At 62.5% G+C, this 12034-nt stretch overlaps 1 protein-coding gene across 13 annotated transcripts in view; it reads left to right on the forward strand.

The window, feature by feature from the left end:
• The window catches only part of FGFR2 (fibroblast growth factor receptor 2), a 76938-nt gene that overhangs the window by 52212 nt on the left and 12692 nt on the right, over window positions 1-12034 (forward strand). For 4 of the 13 annotated variants that reach the window (XM_036307625.1, XM_036307617.1, XM_036307621.1 and 1 more), the window contains 3 exons: window positions 1085-1232; window positions 5082-5284; window positions 11228-11379. In XM_036307625.1, coding sequence (XP_036163518.1) covers window positions 1085-1232; window positions 5082-5284; window positions 11228-11379 — 503 coding nt within the window. Of the gene's footprint in view, window positions 1-1084; window positions 1233-2789; window positions 2935-5081; window positions 5285-11227; window positions 11380-12034 lie in introns of all 13 variants that reach the window. The other 9 variants (XM_036307619.1, XM_036307624.1, XM_036307628.1 and 6 more) reach the window with 4 other exon arrangements.

Consider the following 12034-nt stretch of genomic DNA (forward strand, 5'->3'; position numbering starts at 1 on the left):
GTACAGAGAGTGTTGGGGAGTTAGCTCCCTAGTCAAAACCAGAAGGGATTTGGGGGCGGGGGGAACCCCTGAAGTGGGAGTCAGAGAAGTTCAGTCATTTATTGGCCTGAGGTCTTTGGGGAGACGTTTCAGCTCAGCTGCCGTCTGTAAGGGTGGGGACCCCGAGATCTTCCCCGTGCAGGGCGGCTGCACCGAGTGGGGGGGTGGGGGAGGGGAGCGGTCGCCAGAAAGAGCTTTTCAACCCCTGGGGGTGGGACCGATGTTACTGTTATGCTGATATTTTCTTTTCATGTGACATTGGGGTCCCGTGTTCGCAGCCACCTTTTAGAGACCATTTAGATTCTCCTTCTTAGAGAGACCCCTTTGCTGTGGAAATTCATTCACATGTGGTTTAGACAGTAAACTTTATATTTTATTTTATTTTATTTTTTAAATATATTTTTATTGATTTCAGAGAGGAAGGGAGAGGGGGAGATAGAGAAACATCCATGATGAGAGAGAATCATGGATCGGCGCCTCCTGCACGCCCCACACTGGGGATCAAGCCCCCAACCCCGGGCCTGTGCCCTGGACTGGAACCGAACCCGGGACCCTTCAGTCCGCAGGCCAATGCGCCATCCACCGAGCCACACCAGCTGGGCAGACAGCGAACCGTAGAAGCCGGTTCTGCGCCCACGAAATGTGGGGCCCTTTCTCCCTGCGCTTCGGCCTGCTCCCCGCAGTCCCCGCGGCAGCATCGGCCTCTCGATGCTGTCGATCCTCCTGCTGTCGGGGCGGGCGGCGCCCTAAGCCTGGCCCCCCGTTCTCTCCCGCACGGAGCTGCTCGCAGACAAGGCCACAGCGGGGTCCCCCGAGAACTGCACCCCCGGGTGCTCTCTCCAGCGGAGACCACTCAGGGTCAGAGAGCTGGGAAACAGGGGCCCCCCGGGTGTCGCCCTCTGCAGCGGGTCCCTCTCCCGTCGCCCGCCGTGGACGGTGCTGTTCTCTCGGGGCCCGGCCCCGCGGTGGAGGCGACGCCGGAGGCTGTGGCCGGGGTGGGTGGCGGACCCGGGGCCCAGCCGACGCTGTTCTCTGTCTGTTCCAGCACTCGGGGATAAATAGTTCCAATGCAGAGGTGCTGGCTCTGTTCAATGTGACGGAGGCGGACGCGGGGGAGTATATGTGTAAGGTCTCCAATTACATAGGGCAGGCCAACCAGTCCGCCTGGCTCACGGTCCTGCCCAAGCAGCAAGGTAACGACGCTTCTGGTTTTTCCTTCTTTTTTTGTGTTTTAAGAAGGCAGATGTAGACGCTGAAAGGACTTGGTGCTTTGGGAGCCGGCAGGCAGCTTCTAGGATCCTCTGTGGCCTCGGGATGTTCGTAACCATCTTTCTTGGGTGACGCGGCTGGCGGGTGCCGGCAGCCATGGAACGCGCCCACGGTGCTCGCAGCGCCCGCTCTGGCTCCTTCCGAAGGCCCCCCCACCCCGGTTTTTAAATCGTTCGTTCCTTCTGGGGCATCGTGTTTAGGCTGCACAGACCCCCTCATCGCGGCACATAAACGCCATTTGAAACGCATACCTGGGTGCCCGTTGATGGTGTGGCATCGCGGATCCACTAAAGTCACACCTCCTCCGGCCCCCGATTTTTAGAGAAATGTGGGCTTGGTGTCGTCTGTCCGATGGGCATCGTTTCTTTGGTTGCATAACTGATCTTGTGAGATGCTGCCCTTGACCTCGGTAGCCTGACCTTGGTGTCCTGGACCTTAGTGTCCTGACCTTGTCCTGACCTTGTCCTGACCTCAGTGTCCTGGACCTTATTGTCCTGACCTCGGTGCCCTGGACCTTGGTGTCCTGACCTCAGTGCCCTGGACCTTATTGTCCTGACCTCGGTGCCCTGGACCTTGGTGTCCTGACCTCAGTGCCCTGGACCTTGGTGTCCTGACCTCGGTGCCCTGGACCTTATTGTCCTGACCTCGGTGCCCTGGACCTTGGTGTCCTGACCTCAGTGCCCTGGACCTTGGTGTCCTACCTCGGTGCCCTGGACCTTATTGTCCTGACCTTGGTGCCCTGGACCTTGGTGTCCTGACCTCGGTGCCCTGGACCTTATTGTCCTGACCTCGGTGCCCTGGACCTTGCTGTCCCCGACCAGAGGCAGCCCCCTTAGTGAATGTCCTGGGGAGCTCCTGAAGGCAGCAGGTGGCTTCTGTCGTCCGCCATGACTCACATTCAAATGCGTAGTTAAAAAAGGGAGCAAAAAAGCCCAGTTGTTTTGCTGCCAAGATGGAGCTTTTCCTTCCATTTCGTTTCTACGCTGTGGAAGTCAAGGTGGTTGACTCGCGTCCCAGTGACCGAGCCTGGCCGCCAGGTGACCTCCTGGCTGGCCCCCAGGGGCCGGAAGGACGTGCGAGGTGTCCCCTTGGACGTGCCTGTGGAGTTCCGCTCTGCACCCCAGCCATCGAGACAGGCCCACCCTCTCCTCGAGGCGGAAGTCCGCAGCCCACAGAAGGAAGCCCCAGGTGGACGCGGGGTGCACACGTGTGGGGACCCCTCCCCGCCAAGTGGAGCCGAGCCAGGACCCGCCCGTGGGCTGCTGTGTCCATGTGTCTGCAGGCACCTCCGGGGTGACGCTGGTGTGGTGACGGGCCTGCGCGGTGGCCGCTCCTGTCGCTGTCTCTGGTCGTGGGCTCTGTGGACGGGCTGCAGCCGGATCCCGCACGGCCGCCCCGCCGGGCCCCGCGCCGCCTCCGGGCCCAGGCCCCTCCGCCCGGTCCTGTGTCGTCTACCTTCTCTCTCGCTCCCTGTCTTCTAGGCTGCCGGGGTAAACACCACGGACAAGGAGATTGAGGTGCTCTATATTCGGAATGTAACTTTTGAGGATGCGGGGGAGTACACGTGCTTGGCGGGTAACTCTATCGGCATCTCCTTTCACTCTGCATGGTTGACAGTCCTGCCAGGTACATACCGCCTGCTCCCGCCTCGACTGGGTGTCCTGGGCGTGGTCCCCCTTCCTGGTTGGGTGCTATGGAGTCAACACGCTTCTGTCCTCAGAAACGGCCCCTTGCGTCTTTGCAGAAAGACTTGGAGCATGTCCACGACCCCCACCCCCCAGGATAGAAGCCATGGCCTGGGAAAGTCACGTCCAGTGAGGCCCCACGCGCACGTGCACGGTCACGTGACGCGTCTCCCGCCCCCCAGGGGACCTCACGTTCTCCGTGGGTCACGGAGTCGACGTGGAAAGTCGCCCCCCATCCCCGCGTCCCTTAAGGCGTGGAAGTTACTTGGTGGCACGCAGAGTAGTTTGCTGTTCTCATTTTAAACTCCGTTTTGCTCTGTACGTTGGCTCCACGTTCCCTTTTCAACGAGACGTGGACAGACAGCGGGTGTCGCGGCGCCCGGGTGAGGCGCCCGCGTGTGGGTGCACAGAAGCGGTGTGGTGCCCGCCTCGGGGCTCGGTGGCTCCCTGCATGTGACCCTGGGAGGGGCTTTCCGTCTGATTCCCCGCGGAGCATGCGCTTGCCTCTCGCTCTATGCTGCTTCTGCCCTGGCAGCTGCCTCCTCGCTGCCGTCTGACTCTGAGCACAGTGTCTGTCGGGTCAGACGAGCTAGAGTCCCCGCCTGCTCCTGTCCTTTCCGTGGTGACTGTGCTGCTGGCCTGCGTTCCACGACGTTGCCAGTGCCTCCTCGTCGGCCTGCGGTGCCGCCTGCATGCCCGTGCCACACCCGGTAGAGGGAGGGGATCGCTCCACGTGACGCTGTGCGGCTGAGCGTGTTGACTGTCTTGCGAGCATTTTTCTGATGAAAACGTGTGAGCTTCAAGTCATACCATTGCACTCGTGTCCCCTGGCACCGGGAACCTGCTCTGAGCATTTGCTGCGAGCAGCGAGGCCTCGGGCGTCGAGCTTGCTGTCCTCGCCGCCCTGCGCGCCACGGGCGCCCGGTGGGCCCGCCCTAACCAGCCTGCCCCGCAGTGCGGAGCACTAACCGAGAACGCGTCCCAGGACAGCGCTGTGCAGATCCCTGCTCGCAGGTCAGCCATCGAGGCCCCAGGAGGCAGCACACGCTGTTGGAACGGACACAAGAACGTGCTCACCTGAGTAACTACACGGGGACGCACACGCAGTACCACTTCTGTTTTTCCTTTAAAAGCTGTAGTGCTGTATCGGTATAACCAGATACACAAAACACGGCCATGGGTATTGTTACCCTTGCTATTATTTTGATGTGTGAATCCTCACCTGAGGGTATTTTCCCATTGGTTTTCAGAGAGAGTGGAAGAGAGAGAGAAAGACAGGGAGAAGCATCGATGTCATGTTGGTGGGTTGCCTCCCGCACGCACCCTGACCAGGGCCCGGGCTGGGAGGAGCCTGCACCCGAGGTACATGCCCTTGACCGGAATCGAACCCGGGGCCCTTTGGTCCACAGGCTGACGCTCTATTCACTGAGCCAGCTCCCTAGGGCAAAGAGATTGTGTTGGTGATTGATTAAGGACCATCACCGAGACCGTTTGTGGCACGCAGACGATGCTTCTCCGTCAGCCAGCCCCCCTGCGTGTTACATGCATTTGCTTCTCGAGTAGCTTAACGAGCGGCGCTGCGCTAAGGAATTGGACCCCTTTTGGGGCCGGCCAGCCTGCCCGGTGCGTCTCTACTCCGTTTCACACGGACCTGGGCGCATCTGAGCCCCCTCCCCGCCTCCCTGTGGGTGAGCTCGCCCCCCTCAGACGGGCACGGTCCCTTCAGACACACAGTGGGCCTCGTCTGTATCCGAGGACTCGGTCTGCATGGGGAGCCCACGGAGCATAGCCCTTCCTGTGGGTGCGGGCCCGGCCTGCTCTGCCCCAATGTGCCAGGTCTCAGAGTCCAGTCTGCCCTCCGTGCAAGGTGGCAGCCGGCCCTCGACCGCTGGGTGGCAGGGAGGAGTGGCGCCCGGGCCCTGGTGGCAGAGCGAGGGGCGTGGCAGGCGCAGGGCCCGGGCAGCCCGGCTGCATTGGGGGCTCCATCGGGAGGCCCGTCCTGTGAATGCCCGCTGCCTCCAGCTGTGCCCGGACGCCTCCGTCCAGCTCCTAACTGCGCCTGCTTACCCCCCTCCCGCGCCCGCCCAGCGCCCGTGCGGGAGAAGGAGCTGCCCGCGGCCCCCGACTACCTGGAGATCGCCATCTACTGCATCGGCGTGTTCCTCATCGCCTGCATGGTGGTGACGGTCGTCGTGTGCCGCATGAAGGCCTCGGCCAAGAAGCCGGACTTCAGCAGCCCGCCCGCCGTGCACAAGCTCTCCAAGCGCATCCCCCTGCGCAGACAGGTAACAGAAAGTAGATGGAGAGTTTGCAGAACCTACTGCGCGCCCAGCCGCTCCTCGGCCTCCCTTCCCCTCCGCCCGACGCCCCAGCTCCCAGGGGCTCCCAGTGCGAGCGGTCGGCCTGCGGCTGTCCAGTCAGTGTGGGGAGCGCGGAGAGGTAAACCCGACGCGTCCGATGGGTCCACGGCGTCGAGCTCCCAGGGCAAGTGATTGTGAGAGGGCGAGGCTCGCGGAGCTCATCAGCAGGACGAGGGGCACCGGGCAGGGGGGTGCGGGGGGCAGGGCTGCGAGTTTGATGACACTCTGTGGCGTCTCTCTGAGGCTCAGGCCACTTTGTCCCTGTGATCGAATGGTCTTGCTTTTTGGGGTGGGGGGGGAGGGGACAGGCTAACAATGCCCCTGGTTGGAAAGGGAGGGACTGTCGTTCCCGTCAACTTATTTTATTTTTGAATCCTCCCCCGAGGATATTTTTCCATTGATTTTAGAGAGAGAGGGAGGAAGAGGGAGAGACAGAGAAACCTCGATGTGAGGGACACGTTGATGGGCTGCCTCCTGCACGCAGCCCGACCAGGGCCCGGCCAGGGAGGAGCCTGCAACCGAAGTGCGTGCCCTGGACAGGAATCGAACCCGGGACCCTTGGGTCCACAGGCCGATGCTCTATCCACTGAGCCACACCGGCCGGGACTGGACTTATTTCTCTGAATTGAGGTCAGAAACCTGGGTCCCCGAGGTGCAGTTGAGCTACTGCTTGATTTAAACCGGCCGTGATGTCTTTTCAGACGGAGCTTTGGCTCCCCTGCTCCGATCCTTAAAATAGAATCGTGTGTATGCGTGCGTGTGTGTGTGTGCATGCGTGTGTATGTGTGTGCACGCGCGTGTGTGTGCGCGCACGTGTGTATGCGTGTGTGTGCGTGCGTGTGCGTGCGTGCATGCGTGTGTATATGTGTGCGTGTGTGTGCATGCGCGCGTGTGTGTATGCGTGTGTGTGCGTGCGTGTGCGTGCGTGTGTGGTGACTGGAGTCGGTCAGGGTGTGGCCGTGGGTTTGGGGCTGGCTGGTTTCTCTGCTGAACAGGCACCAGGCTGTCGGTCACCTTGTGCGGGGGCGTCAGTGGGTCCCGCGTGCTGGCCGAGCCCTGGTGGGCCTAGTGCTGCTCTGGGGAGAGGGCAGGAGGTGGGGCCGAGCGGGACCTGTGCCCTGGGGACAGGCAGCCCTCATCTCTTCCTCCGTGTCCGAGAGGCGGGCGGGCGGACAGATGTCCGTGCACAGTGTTTCCTGAATCACTTGGAACTTGGTTCCAATAAAGGTAATTGTTTTTGAAACGAGTCACATGGCCCGTGCCCTGGCCCTGGGTCAGGGTGTGTTGGCAGAGGTCACAGAGGTCACGGGGGGCTTGTCGAGGCCGGGAGTGGAGCCAGGCGTCTGCCATGGAAGCGAGGCCTCCGGTTCTGCAGGGGTCGGTCCAGCCGGGCGCCTCCCGGGACCGAAGGTGCCGTGTCATGTTCTGGCCGAGGCCGCGGGGCCTGGCGGGGCCTGGCCGCTCTCCTCCCAGGGCCGCTCCGCGCTCCGAGCTCTGAAGGCGTCGCCAGCAGGCCTTTCCCCGTGGGGTCGAGGGAGGGTTTGGCGTGTGAGGCGCGGGGAGCGCTCAGGCTGGACGGAGAGCGAGGGAGGGCGTCTGCTGGGCCCCCGAGAAGGAAGGCGTTGTTCTCAGTGACACCTCTGCTGTCTCTGGCCACGGCCACGGCCACGGCAGCACCGACCCACAGGGAGAGCTCAGCCCTCAGGACTGCTGGCCAGTGCCCTTCAGGGGCCCTCCCGCTCCCCTCCCCTCCCACTGCCCCTCCCCCTCCCCCTTCCCCTCCCCCCTCCCCCCTCCCCCTGCGCCATCAGCAGGAGAGGCTGGGCTTAGGCAGGTGACAGGGTGGTGTCCCACCTCTCTTCTCCTTTTCTTTATTTTTTTAAAATATGTTTTTATTGATCTCAGAGAGGAAGGGAGAGGAAGAGAGAGAGACATCCATGATGAGAGAGTCATGGACCGGCTGCCTCCTGCACGCCCCACACGGGGGATCGAGCCACAGCCCGGGCCTGTGCCCTGACGGAATCGAACCGGAATCGCACCCTGAGCTCCTGGTTCACAGGTCGATGCTCCGCCCTGAGCCGCGCTGCGGCCCCCCTTTTCTAACGGGCGCCACCCCTGGAGGACTCCTGTCGCTCGGTGCCGCCCAGCCATCGCCCGTAATTATTTCATCATCTTTTTTCTGCAACTGTTTTACTTCCTGTGAAGGGGCAGACGCCCTTCAACCCCGACTGACCCTAGTTGTCGGCTTCATTTCTCGCCAGCTGGCCGCTGGCCTGCCTTCGGTCTGTCTCCACCTACGGCCACCCCCCCCCCCCCCCCCGCTCGAGGGCCCCTCCCCCGCCCTCTCCCTCCCTCCTTCCTCTTTTCTTCTGGTCTCCGAGTGCCTGGTCTCACCCCCGGTAGGACTCGGCCTGTCACCTTCCCCACTGGCCCTGAGGCGACGGGCGGTGGAGGGTCCATTTGAAATGGGGTCGCCCGTTGCGTAGGTCGGGGAGTCGGGATAAGAAAGCAGAGGAAGGCGGGCAAGTGCCAGTCCCCGGAGGATAAATGTCGGGGAGACTGATTGGTTTGGGGGCACGTTGCCCGCTCAGCCCCTCGCGGCCGTCCGCTGGGCTGCGCGGTTCCTGGGGAGGCACGCTGGTCCCTGAGCTCGGCCCGCGGGGTGGGGGGTGCCTGTCAGGCGTCTGGGACCGAGGTTGTTGGCCTGGAGCCGGAATGAAGGCCCCAGAGAGGCCGGCAGATGCGTTGATGAAAGAGAAAATTCCACCGGGATGCCAGGCGTGCCTTCACCTGGGCAGGTGAGCCTGTAACCGGATGCCTGTGGACAGCCTGTCGCTGGGCAGTTCCGAGGCCACCTTTCAGGCTGCCTTTGCCCCTCCCCCTCCTCTCCCCCCCCCTCCTCCCCTTCCCCCTCCCCACAGGGTGCATCCTGGTGGAGCCTGAACTTACCTGCTTGGCCCGCCCCCGCCCCTCCCCCCATGCACCCTGAGCTCAGCGATGGCTGTTAGAACCGGAGACGCTCCTCCTTGGTCCTGTCGAGTTTCCTGCTTGACGGTCACCAGCTTGTCCTGGACGCACTGACACTCGTCAGACATGTCAGCCTTTTCCCCCCAAAAGCCTTTCCTCCGGTGCCAGGAGGGAACGCCCGGCTGCGTTTACTTCCCAGGAGGCTTTGAGACGCCCGATGGGCCCTTCCGGCCGCAGCCGACGCTCTGTCCACGGAGCCGAGCCGCCAGGGCTCCAGGCTCACTGCCCGCCTCGCAGCTGGGACCGTGGCCGGGGCGTGTCCGTCCGGTCGGTGGGACGGCGCATGCAGGGTGGGGCCTCTTCCCGCCGGGCCGGGCGCGTCTTGACAACGTCGTTCACGGCCGGACAGAGCGTTCACTTCCCATTGGCGGGTGCACGTGGTCAGACCTTCACTCACTCACTCGCCCCGAAGCCTCACCCTGGACGCCCCGGCCCCCCCTCCCCGGCCACGGAAGCTCTGGGTGCAGAGGCACTTGGGCAGCGAGTGGCCGGGCGGCTTCCCGGGAAACCTGCCCTCCCGTGTGGGCGCCGCGCCCTCCGCCCGTTTGGCCGTGTCCTCTCCGCCTCTGGGAGGCCGCACGCTCTGGGTGGCGAACGGAGATTCTCGGCCCGAACCAGGGTTTCGGGGGCCTGTGTGGCCGGGGGTGTTGCGTCCTCAGGAATAAACACACAGACATCCCCCCTCACTCCCCCAGCCCTGGCATCTCCGCCCTGTGCCCTGTGAGGTGCCCGCCGGCTGCTCCTTCTAACCCGGTAGAAGGAGATAACACAGTGTCTTGGTGGCCCTTTAAAGAGAGAAGAAAAAAACCCCACTTCTTTGCTTAATCCCCCATATGGGCTCTGGAAATACACAGAAAGCGCATTTCGTTAAAAGCCTGATTTATGGCGGAGAGATCCCGGGAAGGGGGGCCGTGGAAGCGCAGCTCACACGCCACGAGGTCCGTGTGGGAAGGCGTGTGTTAGCGTGTTAGCGTGTCAGCGTTGCTGTTTATGAATAACGTAGTTGCCACCATCAAGGGCATCTTCTCAGTGAGACACACAGGAAGCCCTGGAGTTGGCCCGGGCGTCTGACAGGAGGAGGTGCTTTGAGGCCAAGAAGGAAAGAAGCGATCCCCCGACGCGGCCAGATCCGTCTCCGGGTTCGGGGAGAAGCGGGCCTGGCGATGACATGTAAACGGCCTGGAGGAGACATGCTCTGCCCCGCCCTCAACTCCTAGTCCTCCTCCAAGACGGCGAAGCTTTAAAAAGTTTAAGCCTCATCAGAGGATATTCTTCCATTGATTTTTAGAGAGGAGAGGGGGGAGGGGAGAGGGGGGAGGGGGAGAGAGAATCGATGTGAGGAGACACGGATTGGTTGCCCCTGCACGCACCCCGACCTGGGTCAGGGATCGAGCCTGCAGCCAAGTGTGCCCCTGGGGGAATGGAACCTGGGCTCTTCCGTCCACAGCCCGGCGCTCTGTCCACTGTGACACTTGGCCATCAGTTCGCTCTCCTGGCCCCGCCTTTGCTCCTTGCCCTGGACGGGGCTGGTGGGCACAGCGGGAGGACGGCTGACCTGGGCAGGTGTGCCGGGGGCAGGACGAGGTGGGCGGGGAGCCGCTCTGCCGGGTCACCTTGAAGCCCATGGTCCCACTGTCTTGGCCAAAGCCTTGGTCGTGGCTGACGGTGGGGGGTGGGCGGGCACGATTGGACCAGGCAGCCCCTGATTGGACCGGAGGGTGTGTGGTCCCCAGAGGGGGCCTTCAGGGGGCCGTGCACGGACCCTCATGGAGCCCAGCTCGGGGAAGGGCTGTGTTTAAGAAACGAGCGGTTTTCAGCCGCGGCCGACGCGGGTGAGGGTCGGGGAGACGCCTCCGCGAAGCCGTGCGCTCCCAGGAAGGCGAGGGGCCTTCCCAGGTGATTGTGGGTAAAAGGTGTGTTTCCCTTTCTCTTGACTCTTCGTCCCACGTCTTCAAGGCTCTGAAACCGAAGTTGACAAGAGGCCCTCGATTTCCCTGGATGGAAGGCCTGGGCGTTCCCAGGACTGGGGAGGAGCAGCGCCCCCCCCCCCCCTTCCCGCCTGGGCCCAAGGTGACCCTGAGTAAAGGCCCTGGCGCGGCTGGGAAGCCTTTCAGGTTCAGATCCTCCCTCGAGCCAGTTCCGGGCGATGCTCTTGACATTTTCCTGTTAATCCCCACCCGAGGGTGCTTTCCCAGTGATCTTTAGAGAGAGAGGAAGAGAGGGGAAGGCAGAGAGGAACATGGATGTGAGAGAAACACATGGATGAGTTGCCTCCTGCCCACACCCGACCAGGGCTCAGGCCAGGGAGGAGCCTGCAACAGGTACATCCCCTGACCGGAATCGAACCCGGGACCCTGCGGTCTGCAGGCCGATGCTCTATCCACTGAGCCACACCGGCCAGGTCACGGCATGACACGTCAACGACACAAAACCCATCCAAGAGCTGATTGTCTGAACCACCACGTTGACCCCTGGTCTGGGCTGGGCTGCGGGGAGAGCAGTCCTGGGGCCTGGGGCAGGCGATACCGGAGCAGTGACGTCCGTGGGGCTTTCTTCTGTCCTTGGTGACTGTCCTGGGGTGAGGGCAGGACTAGGCGTGTTTGAAGCAGCATGCGCACCCACGTGTGGACACCTGCCCTAGGGACACAGGATTCGGATGCGATTTAGGCCCCCGTAGGCGGGAGGGCAGGGGCGTTGAGTCGGTGGTTTGGGTCTTGAAGGAGTGACCGTGTCCAGCCCCTCGTGTCTCCCTTCCTGAGGGCTGACGGTCCGGCTGGGCTCTGGCCGGCCCCCAGCCCCCTCAGGGGGGGCCAGGGTTACACCTGTGTCTCTGGGTTTTGTATCCAGGTGTCAGCCGAGTCCAGCTCCTCCATGAACTCCAACACCCCCCTGGTGCGGATCACCACCCGCCTGTCGTCCGCGGCGGACACCCCCATGCTGGCGGGCGTCTCGGAGTACGAGCTGCCCGAGGACCCCAAGTGGGAGTTCCCCAGAGACAAGTGAGTACCTCGGGGGGCACGCCCACTGGACGGAGGCTGGACGGAGGCTCGGGAAGGAGGGGTGCTGGGTGGACACGGCCTTTGCGTGACCCTCACTTGCACGGTCTTGCAGTCGCGACGCCGGCAGGAGTGAGTGAGGTTGTGGTTCTGAGGAGCCACTCAGCCAGGCTGGTCCCCACCCGAGCTGGTGCCTCGTCGTCAGCTTTTTCTTTTTCTTTTTTTTTTTTCTTTAAATATATTTTAGTGATTTTTTACAGAGAGGAAGGGAGAGAGATAGAGAGTTAGAAACATCGATGAGAGAGAAACATCGATCAGCTGCCTCCTGCACATCCCCCACTGGGGATGTGCCCGCAACCCAGGCACATGCCCTTGACCGGAATCGAACCCGGGACCCCTCAGTCCGCAGGCCGACGCTCTATCCACTGAGCCACACCGGTTTCGGCTTTTCTTTTTCTTAATAACTCGCCGGACAGTTCAGTCCCCGTCCAGTGCAGCAGGAGCGGGAGTGCCCCGTCCAGGAAGAAGTCCTCTGTTCTGCCCTCCGGTTATGGAACAGGCTGCTCTGTGGTCCACGTCTTTGGAGAAATTGGGTGTAGACTGTGTCGTCTTAAGAATCTTTATCCAGCCCTGGCTGGTGTGGCTCAGTGGATAGAGC

Source organism: Myotis myotis, unplaced genomic scaffold (assembly GCF_014108235.1).
Source record: "Myotis myotis isolate mMyoMyo1 unplaced genomic scaffold, mMyoMyo1.p scaffold_m19_p_49, whole genome shotgun sequence".
In the NCBI taxonomy this organism is placed as follows: domain Eukaryota; kingdom Metazoa; phylum Chordata; class Mammalia; order Chiroptera; family Vespertilionidae; genus Myotis; species Myotis myotis.